The sequence below is a fragment of the Phaseolus vulgaris genome, chromosome 9, assembly GCF_051622355.1.
Source record: "Phaseolus vulgaris cultivar YP4 chromosome 9, ASM5162235v1, whole genome shotgun sequence".
Taxonomy (NCBI): domain Eukaryota; kingdom Viridiplantae; phylum Streptophyta; class Magnoliopsida; order Fabales; family Fabaceae; genus Phaseolus; species Phaseolus vulgaris.
In genome coordinates, this window is record NC_143506.1 from 17,189,750 (window position 1) to 17,201,929 (window position 12,180).

Below are 12,180 nucleotides of genomic sequence, written 5' to 3' on the forward strand. Positions count from 1 at the left end.
TTATTCAAGGAAATTAAACGCGTATGAAGAATTTATAATAATTAATATACCATACTCAAATAACTGAACCAGTTATTATTAAAATTTATTTAGAAATACATTTAAAATATGATATATCGAAAGGAACATTCCACTCAATATTTAAGAGATGTTTCTTTTTCAGCCTTTACAAAAGTAGCGTATAAAATGCACTTCCATTAGCATTACCTTAGTCTAAGTGAAATTAAGTTTGAAAATCTCAGACACAATCTTTAAATTTGAGTTATGCAGATAAGAAAAAAATCAGCTAAGAAAAATAAACTATATTTATAATTGAAATTTAGTCATAATTGGTTAATATTTCATTTGCGTATAATAAGTGGTAAAAAAATCACACTCCATATTAGATCATTTTAACAATGCCTATCGAAATGATGAAAAATTGTGAATGAATTTATTTAAATAACATCAATATCATGAGTATAAAACTATGATATATATATATATATATATATAATATTATCTACTAAATTATGAAACTTTATTATCAACATGTAATTATTTACAAAAACTATTTTTTTTACAGAATACCATAGTAAATCGAGACAACTACAAAATAAGTTTCAATTTTTTTTTCAAAATACCAAGATTTTTTCAAAAATTTAACCTTTTAAATTAACTCCAAAATAGATCTTGCCACATGATAATCTCCTTCATTATTGTAAATATTTTTACTTTATTAGTCAGGTTAGTTTAGAAATAATAAATACACAGAAAGTTTGGAAACGTATTTATGGGTTACTTCATTTTAAAATATACATTTTTAGTTAATTCTTAAAATATATGGGTAGAGACAAATTAGTGATGTCGAATATATGTGTATAAAAGGAAAATGATTTTTTGACACTCATTATTTCATTCTACACCCCACTAAATATTTATTTTTTTTTATTTTTTTTTTTAATTTTAAAAATTATTTTAATATTTTGCATTTTTCTTATATTTTCATTAAGAACATTTTTTATTTTTTAAATTTTTTTTATTACAAATATTAATATTTTGTAAGTGGGTAAGAGTTTTGTGAGTTTTGAATCTGACTTAAAAAAATATTTGAATTTTATCTTTAAAAATATAGTTTCATTTTTTAAAAATTTGATGAGAGTTATCAAGAGATCGTTACAAAATTGGTAGAATTATTATATTTTCGTCTGACTTGTTGATGATTATTTTTTTTATATTACTTTTAAGATATGCCTTCTCACCACATATATATATATATATATATATATATAAAATTATTGGTTCTGAGCATGTCTCAAACATCAATACTTTCTCGACATCTTAATACATTGAGAATCAAGTTGTTGTACACATCTAAATTATAATTTAACGTTATAATTAAATTAATAGATAATACGAAATAAACATTTTCATAAGATAATTATAAATATTTGAATTATATTGGATGAAACTTTAATCATTCATGTCCAATAAATAATTATATTAATGTCTAGTATAATAATTATATATAGGAGTTAACTCCCTCAATAAAAAATAAGATGACAAAATTTTAATATTATTATCTACTTGATACTAATTTAAGTGTCGGAATACATTTATACTATTCTTATATAAAGAGAAATGCGTGAAAAGATAAAGATCAAGAAATCGAAACCTAATACTTAAAAGAGGACGGATAATAAACTTTCACTTTGTAAGAATATATATTACATTGTTATATATACAATATAGTAAAAGAATTTATTTATTTAAAAATAGTAATTTTCAACAAAATTCTTAAAGAAAATACAAGTTTATTCTTCCATATGAATCTAACTTTCCCAATTTGGGTAACATACTAATAATTAAGAAAGATAAATAAATGCATGGTTTTAATATATTATAATAAATTTATATAATGTAAAATAATTGTTTATAGTTATTTTAAATAAGCCATTTAAAAAACCTTTTTAACAATCTAAGACTTTCCTTCTTTTTAGTATTTATGTTGAATAATTATTTTAAAGACATTGAATACTTATTTTTTTTTTATAAATTATTTCACTTGAATAAATAATAATGAAATATGAAATAATTTTGTTATAAACTAAAATTAGTTTATATAAAAGTTGAATTTAAAAAAAATACTTTATATATATATATATATATGAGTTAATATTATGTTATAAAGAAAATTTATAAAAAATAGAATTTTATGAAAGTCCACACACAACACAATTTTTAGAAAAGAAAAAAAAATATATCTAAGTTTAATTTAATGTACGTTGAGTTATAGATAGTTGTCCAATAATCGAAGTATTTTTATCTCTATTCATAGTAAATGACTAACTCATTTATTAAATTATTCCATTTTGATGTGAATTTCATTGATTTTTTTAACTTTTGAATATTTTTTTATATTTTTCAGCTGTTAGTTTGTAAATAAAGTAGGAAAAAAAATATTAGATGTTATAATAGTAAGTTTTGATGCATTGAATTCAAGTATTTTGATGTTGATAAATGAATAAAATTATGCAAAGGAACTTGGGGGTGAAAACAAAAAAGAAAAAAAAATCCAATAATTTTGGTAATTCTTTGAATGGGAAATAATTTGTTAAACGAAACTATAGTTGCAAAATTTGAATGTATTATTGGAAGAAACTTGCGTGTTGAAGTCAATTTGCTAGATGAATCTTAAAAAAAAAACACTTAATCTGACTAGTTTATCTATAATTAGTATTAGATGTAACAATGCAACTCGTATTAGTCTGAATTATGTAAATATATTCAGGGTTTATTTCATTATTCTTTGTGATTAATATTTGATATTTTATTACTTATAATACAAATTAAAATTCAGTATATATGATTTTGAATATACCTATATAGAATTATTATATATTGAATAAACATAATCGTAAACAATACATAAACATAGATAAATAACTCTTATCTTATATAATCATATGGTCGTTATTATTTATTAATACGCGATATGAGTTAATCATACTAAATCATCACAAATTTTGACTTCTTCTTGATGACTCTCGTGATTGTGTGATCTTTATTTTTAATCGTTACAAACATTAATTTTATAAATTAACAAAAGGAAAATATAAACATGAAGAAAAAAAAATGTCCATAGTCAGCACTTTTGAAGCCATTTTTTTAGTTTTAATGAATATATTTAGTAACCTATATAAATCAAATTTTATTACGCTTTTTTTTTTGTTAATTATTGAATGAAGTGTGAAATAGGCAAGTTATTGACGAACCAATAGTACTAAAGTTGGGTTTCAGTTTAGAACTAAGTTTGAATAACTAAAAGCTAAATAAATAAAATCAAAGTTATCTTTCTTGGACTAAACTGATTATGTAAGAAGGTTATTAAATTTGTTAATGTTTTTGACATTTTTTTTAGCTTAAACAGATTTCACACCATTGGTGATTTTAAAATATAGTCATCGTTATGCATTCCTTTCAGTTTTGTTAAATTTGTTTTGTGATAAAATAATTGAAATTAAGCATTTAAATCTTTTTACTTGAATTCAGAATGCTTTTAGTTAAAATAATTAGAGTGATTACTTTGGAAAATTAATTATTAATTGTCTTGGCCATTTAGTTGTATATATTAATTATTAAAATAAGTATCGGTTTACTATAAGAAAGGTACAAATTATACCTAAAGTACATTAAAGTGTGATGAAGTTTTGTCGTTTTCTCAGACAGAAACATTCGATAAATCGACAATCTTCTTTTCATGGTTGACTGTTTAAAAGTAAAGTAGGTTTGGGCGCGGAGAAGGGATATATGGAACTTGTTTTTTCAAAATGAATTTCTACATATATATATATATATATTTTTTTTTTCCATCTCAGACAGAAAAAAAAAACTAATAAAAATATTAAATGAAATAATAGAAATAATTAAATATCATGCTATAAAAAGATTAACCCTACAAAGAAGGGTTTTAAGAAGTGAAGTGATGCGAAGCCCCAGAATGAGTAAAATAAGTTGTGATTTTTTTAATTAATAACCTAAACCTAGTGGTGTTGATGGTGTAAGATAGGTATATAAATAAAATAAAATAAAATAGATGCAGTGTCTGTGAACAGTTCGAAAGCAGAAATTCCAGCTAGTATTTTGAAATGGTGTGTGTCGGGAATCTATGGAGATTTAAAACTATTATCACGTCGTTGATATTCTGTATGCCACTTACACAAGTTCCTTCAGGCATATATTTTATTTTATTTTATTGCTATCTAAGTTATTAATAATAAAAACAATATTAAAATATTGTTTTTTTCTGAGTGGGCTAGGGTTGAAAAAGGTGGGAGGTAGGCTTCAAAAAAGTTATTACGGGTTGTTGCTGCTTTGCAATAGAATATATTGGATGTTGGACAACTTTTATTTCTTCCAACACTATATTTATATTCATACGCATTCACTTTATTTAAAACAAAAATAATAATTATAAATAGTTCATTTTTTAATCCACAATTATAAATTGATTATGCTTTTAAATAGTTCATTTTTAATCAATAATTATAAATTTCCAAAATTTTAAAGCGAATACCATAACGGACAGTGGTCACGGGTGCTTTCGGCCGAGTATGAGGCCCAATGATCTAAGCTTCCAAACAAATAATTACGCACTTAATTTTTTTATTATCAATTTAATATTATTTGTGAGGAGATTTTATGTTTATTTTAAATATTATATTATTTCTGTGCATATTTAATTAATCTAACTGTCCTCTCCACGGCCTATTTAAATACTTTAAAAATCTATAGTTAATTTTTATTCTTTAACTTAGTCATCAAATTTAGGAAAAGTGAGTATCGTATTAATCTTTAAAAATTGAGCTTTGGGAAGTATTATAATTTTAATGTTTTCAATTTAATTTTAGAATTCAATTTGTCAAAAAAAAAAAAAGACAAAGCAACACTATATTAGAAAACAATATTTATTTCGATTAAATTGTTTTTTGAGTATACTACTCATATCGTATTACCAACTATTGTTATAATTTTGTTAGTGAAAGAAGTTTATTTAAAATTGAAATTGTCTAAATTTCATTTAAGACCGCTACATTTGTGAGATAAATTAATATGGAACAAGAGCATGATAATTGATAGGATATAAGTGGATAAAGATATCATGAATTTGATTTTATAAGATTGACTTAAATTTCAAATTTATTTTTAATATGATAAAAAATTAAATTGAATATTTTTTTTCTTCACTCTTACTAAAAATTATTAAAAAAATTAATTTTAAAAATAAAAAATAATTAATTGTTATATTAACTAAATTATATATTATTTTAAAGATTATTTTTTTTATTAACATATAAACTAATTTTTATTATTAATAAATAGTTTATAATTTGGTATTTAATTAATTATCAAAGTTTTAATTACTAAATTTAATTTTAATTCTTATAGTAACTCATTCACCATCCTCCGTATCTTTTTATGTGGATCTCTTTCATGTTTTTACTGTCCACTTTTTCTCTATTCCTTCTTTTCTACATTCCTTCTTATTTAACTCAGTTTCTTTCCTTAATTTACTTTTTTTAAGTCTATGGTAAAACAACAGTAGTTTTAATGATATATGACTACATTATAAAAAATAGTTTTCATTGATATATTGACCAAATACACAGCAAAAATTAGTTGATGTTGTGAATGTTGTAAACAGAAGCAACAACAAAAGATTATGTTGTATATCTTAATTGAATATATACTGAAAAATAATTTTACCTATTAAGAATACTATTTTTTTTTTCAAATTGAAGACAAAAAGTAATGAATAAATTGTGCTAAAATAGAAAGAAATGAGGTGTGGCAACTAACGTAGAAGGACAATGGGAGACAAAGAGTAACAATTATGAAGCTTGATACTCCTCTTAAATGGCGAGTCGGTGTCCGATACTTGTGTCGAACACCGACACTCGTATGACATCTGTAGGACACGTATCTGTGAACTGTCAAATTCAAAAAGTATTTGTTAGATTTCTGACAATTATAGTACGATTTTAACACAATTTTAAAAAAGAAAAATACATTAATTTTCTCAAAATTCAAATTTTATTGTATAAATTGTTATTATGATTATAAAACTAAGAAACAAATTATTGTGAACCAATTATGAAAAAACATCTTTTCGCTCCGAAAAATAATCTGGAACATACTTGTACACATAAATTTTTATTGTCAATTTATATAATTCATAATTATATAATATATAGATTCGTGTCCCCGTGTCTTACATTTTAGAAATTTTAAGTATCTCCGTATCTGTGTCTGTGTCATATCAGTATCCATGTGAGTGTCTGTGCTACATATATGAGGATTGGGGAGTTTGAATATGAGCGAGTGGGGTGTGAAGAGAGACTTTGAAAGTTTTTTAAAATGGAGGTGTAAAGAGAAGGACGAGTAACCTCTAAAATTTCAAAAACAAATTAGAAAGTGTAAAGAATAAAAAATGTGGTGTAAATCGAAAAATAATGTAGAATGCCAGCGAGGGTCAAGAAGGCCTACTAGGAGGTACTGCACTACCCAAAGTAGTGACAGTATTTTTGGATAAGTTAGCATAATACATGGAATATTTATTTAGTATTAATAATTTTATTTATTATTATAATTTTGGAAGATAAAATCATTGTCAGTTAATGCTGAAAGGATTAAAGTAACGGTATAACTTATCAATTTTGAGAAATGAAATTAATTTTGTTACAAATTTTGGAACTAAATTATAATATCTTAATTTTAGAAACTAAATCAATGTTGCTCGGATAAATTACACGGTACCTCTTGTACTGAATTATATTGTATCTCTGGAACCCTTAAATTCATATCAGGTTTATTGACCATGATTGGGTTATTTTTTTTAGTTTTTACCAAAATGGTGTCCGTTTAAAAAAAAATTATAAATTTAGACAAGTCGTATCTAATTGGGACGACTTCATATGCAGAAGTCGTACCAATTAGACACGACTTCTGCCCTGTCATACTGAAGTCGTGTCAACTTGACACGACTTCTACCCCGTCATACTGAAGTCATACCAACTTGGCTCGACTTCTGCCCTATCATACTGAAGTCGTGCCAACTTGGCACGACTTCTGCCCCGTATTAATTAATTTATTATATATAATTTATTTTTTCGTATTAATAAATTTCTATCAATCATTATTATATATAATTTTATATGGTAATAAAAATAGGCGTGTCTAATTTTATTTAATATTTAATGTTTTAAGAATCTGTAAAAAAAAATTTTCGTATTACTTAATTTCTATCAATCATTATTATATATAATTTTATATATGATAATAAAAAAAATGTGTCTAATTTTATTTAATATTTAATATTTTAAGAATCTATAAAAATATTTTTTCGTATTACTTAATTTCTATCAATCATTATTATATATAATTTTATATATGGTTAATGTTTTAAGAAACTGTAAAAATATTTTTTCGTATTACTTAATTTCTATTAATCATTATTATATATAATTTTATATATGATAATAAAAAAATGTGTCTAATTTTATTTAATATTTAATATTTTAAGAATCTGTAAAAATATTTTTTCGTATTATTTAATTTCTATCAATCATTATTATATATAATTTTATATATGATAATAAAAAAATGTGTCTAATTTTATTTAATATTTAATATTTTAAGAATCTATAGAAATATTTTTTCGTATTACTTAATTTCTATCAATCATTATTATATATAATTTTATATATGGTTAATCTTTTAAGAATCTGTAAAAATATTTTTTCGTATTACTTAATTTCTATCAATCATTATTATATATAATTTTATATATGATAATAAAATAGGTGTGTCTAATTTTATTTAATATTTAATGTTTTAAGAATTTGTAAAAATATTTTTTCGTATTACTTAATTTTTATCAATCATTATTATATATAATTTTATATATGATAATAAAATAGGTGTGTCTAATTTTATTTAATATTTAATGTTTTAAGAATTTGTAAAAAATTTTTTTCGTATTACTTAATTTTTATCAATCATTATTATATATAATTTTATATATGATATTAAAAAAATGTGTCTAATTTTATTTAATATTTAATATTTTAAGAATCTGTAAAAATATTTGTTCGTATTACTTAATTTCTATCAATCATTATTATATATAATTTTATATATGATAATAGAAAAATGTGTCTAATTTTATTTAATATTTAATATTTTAAGAATCTGTAAAAATATTTGTTCGTATTACTTAATTTCTATCAATCATTATTATATATAATTTTAAATATGGTAATAAAAAAATGTGTATCAATCATTATTATAGTCAAGATGGGAACCAAAACATTTTTCCATTAGCTTTCGCCATTGTTGAAGGTGAAACAAAGGAAGCCCTTATATGGTTTTTCCAATTGTTACGAGCATATGTCACACCTCAGTCAAATTTATGCATGATTACTGATAGAGGAACAACAATATTATCAGCATTACAATCTCCTGAAGTTGCTTCCGAAGATGGTTTAACCTCAGTGTATTGCATACGCTATATAGCATCCAATTTCAATAAGAGGTTTAAAAATGTTGACTTAAAGCGGAAAATAATCAACATGGGTACGACTTCAGTATGACAGGGCAAAAGTCGTGCCAAGTTGGCACGACTTCAGTATGACATGGCAGAAGTCGTGCCTAATTGGTACGACTTCTGCATATGAAGTCGTACCTGTTGGGGATCCCACATCGACTAGAGATTAGAGCCTTTCATTGTATATAAGTGGGTGCAAACCTCACGCCATTGAGCCGGTTTTATGGGGTTGAGTTAGGCTTTAAGTCCACTTCGTAATATGGTATCAGAGCCATTTTGAGCCTATCCTAGCGAGTGTTTGTGTTAGGCCTATTGTGCCACCCGCTATCGGGCCACTATCGGACCACCAAAAATATATAGTCCCACGCACGAGTTGGCAGTCTCGGCGTGAGCTTGTATATAAGTGGGTGCAAACCTCAACCGTATGAGTCGGTTTTATGGGGTTGACTTAGGCTTAAAGTTCACTTCGTAATAGTACTAATTAGGCACGACTTACCTAAATTTATAATTTTTTTTAAACGGACACCATTTTGATAAAAAAAAAAAAAAATAACCCCATCATCAATAAACCTTCATATCACTATTATAATGCGTAATTTATAAATTAAGAAAGGGTAAAATTAAAGAAAATAATAATAATTTAACCTATTTAAAAATGTGAACACATTTTTTCCCATCAATTTGTCCCACAATTTTATACTTGGTAATACTCAATCTAAAAGTGACACATATTGATTGGTGCTTATAAATTGCAAAATAAAAGCTTGGCAAGTTAAGCATGGAGGGAGCATACGTCCATATCAGAGTCCAAGCTCACCTGTGCCATCTTCTTCATCAACAAATCCGCCTTGTCACGAACTCTCACCGAACCCCTCACACAAAGATCAGCCAAGACGGTTGAAAATTCCGGCAGCATCAAAGCCTCAGTGACACAGTCTTCACTGTCATCAAAAAGACGGATAAGGATATCAGCAGCACCCTCCTTGCTCAACAAAGACCTACCCTTCAACACATTCAACATTACCCTAACTATCTCATCCGTTTTCTTCAAACCATTCAACCCTTCATCAAACCTCGCAAGGAGACTAAGAACAGCCAGAGAAGTTCCTGCCAGGTCTTCATTATCAGTACCCTTCACCACCTTAAGTAGCACTGCCACTACCCCGGCTCGCACTGCCAAAGTGCAGTTTCCATGAAAATGAACAAGCTCAGCCAGAGAACTCAGAAGGTGGTGCGCATCAGAACCACGAGACCCTTCAACTGCTTTCACTAGCAACTGAACTGTGCCTGCCACCCCAAACTTGGCCTTGTTTTTGTCATGCATGGCCAAGCTGCAAATCAACGAGGAGGCCAATTTGGAGGAGTCAAGGGAAAATGATGAGTTGGTGATGAGGGAGTTGAGGTAGTAAATGGTTTCCATGTCAGCAAGAGATTGCTTCAGATCTGGGTTGAGGGATAGGTTGAAGAGGGTTAATAGAGAAAGTGTTTGGATGATGGGGGAGGAAGAGTTTGTTAGTGTGGCTATTGTTGGAATGGCTCCTTCTGTTTGAGCTAGTGAGGTTCTGTTCTGGGAACTGACCTTGGTGATGGAAGCCAGCATTTGAAGAGCTTTCTCTTGAACTTCAGTTGAGTCTGATTGAACCAGGAACAGACATTCATTGATGGCATCAAAAACACGAGACGAGGATGATGATATTACTGACGACATCTCGTGTTCAGTACCACCTTTCAACCACCCAAGTTTTTTAGGCTTTAAATTGAAGTATTTAAGAAGCTTAAACTTAAACCCTACATCTTTGGTTATGTAAATTATGTATATATAGAGATAGTTTCAATGTTTCATTAGCATTGGAAATGGCTTAGATTTTTGTCCTACTCTTGGGGCTGTAACACATTTAATCTATATATCTTTGTCATTTCTCATTGGTCTCGTGCTCCTGCCAACACACTAATATTGAGAAGAAAAAAAAACACTATTCGGCTAGACAGAAAAATATATTTTCACAGCAATATTCAAAATAAAACATTTAAATCCAAAATAAATCATTTAATAAGTGTATCTGTCCACCTATAAATTGTGAAAGACCATCAATTTAAATTTTTAATAAGTGTATCTGTCCACCTATACATTTTGAAGAATTTTAAATTCACCAAATAAATGAATTAATCTTTTATTATAAATTAGTGATTAATTTAGAATATAAAATAGTTAGTAGCTAATGTTAAAAATTAATTTATAAATTATTTATAATTTTTATTAATAATAAAAATTATTTTAAATACTAATAATATTTTAGTTTATAAGGTAATATTTATTTTGTTTAATATATTAATTATTTATTTATTATTCTTAAAATTAGTTAATGTAGTAATTAGTTATTTGTTGTTTTAAATTAGTTACTATTGAATGATTATTTTTTGTATGTTAGAAGTATGTTTAAAAATAATTTTCAAAAGATTTTCATAAGATTTGTGAATAGGAACAAAAGTTTTTGATACAGGTGCACCAGAGCCACTTTCATGTTATATGTAATAGGAATTTAGAATGGAATCAGTTATTTGCCTAAATCCATCTATACAAGCAGTTTTACATTTAAGATAATTGAAAAGTGAAAAATATAAATATTAGGATAATTCTAACAAATTGGATTGTTGTCTCTAATATAAAGAGAGAGATATGAATTACATAATTAATCAATTTTTTTATCAAAAAATAAACCAGGTTAAAATTAAAGATGTAAACTTATTTGAAGTCATGATTTAATTAAATACAGAGGCTATAGAAGAATTCAAATTGCATAAAACACGTCTAACTACAAGAAGGATTTACATGAACGAAATAAATAAAATTCAAATAATAATGAAGACATCTTTAAACAATTTTAAGTTTCAAAGCTATTCATAGCAAGTGTTAGATATAAGTATAAATTTAAATATTCCAAATTAGTACAAAAATAACTTATTTAGATTTTCAATCATTTCAAACATCTACACTTGCACTCAATAGAAGATGAAAGATGTTTAATTCTATGTTCTTTTATTTATTTATTTATAGAATTGACTAAATAAATACATTTTTAATATGATTATTATTAGAATAAACTTAACTAAAATATATTAATGTTTTAAGTATAGAATAATATATATATATATATATATATATATAATTAATGTTTTGGTACACTAAATAGCCTCACATCGTTCAGAGGTCAATAAAGACAATTTAAATACATTTTTTTCCATGATCCTCTAAGGTACCTTTTGATGATATAATCATAACGAAGTTATGAGCTTCAGAGTGAACAATATACCGGATGCGACAATTGACCCTAGTGATGTCACCTCAACGAACTTGAGGTTGGAACATTAATGTTATGTACACTCAATAGTCCAACATCACTTAGGAGTCAAGGATAAGGACAATTTAAATACATCTTCCTCCTTTAATCCTCTAAGACGCATTTTAAGAGCAAAATCGTGATGGGACTCTAAGCTCTAAAACGAAGATTGCATCAAATACAATTATTGACCCTAATGATATTATCTCAACGAACTTGAGGTTAAACATATGATAATATATCAACTTTACAAACATA

General features: G+C 25.6%; 1 protein-coding gene across 1 annotated transcript; it reads right to left on the reverse strand.

The window, feature by feature from the left end:
* Nucleotides 1-9,356: 9,356 nt before the first annotated feature.
* On the reverse strand, nt 9,357-10,292 carry LOC137822249 (uncharacterized). The gene has a single exon (XM_068627144.1). It carries the CDS (start codon nt 10,290-10,292, stop codon nt 9,357-9,359), a length of 936 nt encoding a protein of 311 aa, XP_068483245.1.
* Between the last annotated feature and the right edge of the window lie 1,888 nt (nt 10,293-12,180).

Coding starts and splice junctions, on each gene's coding strand:
- LOC137822249 (XM_068627144.1), bottom strand. CDS start 10,292: ATGTCGTCAGTAATATCATCATCCTCGTCTCGTGTTTTTGATGCCATC.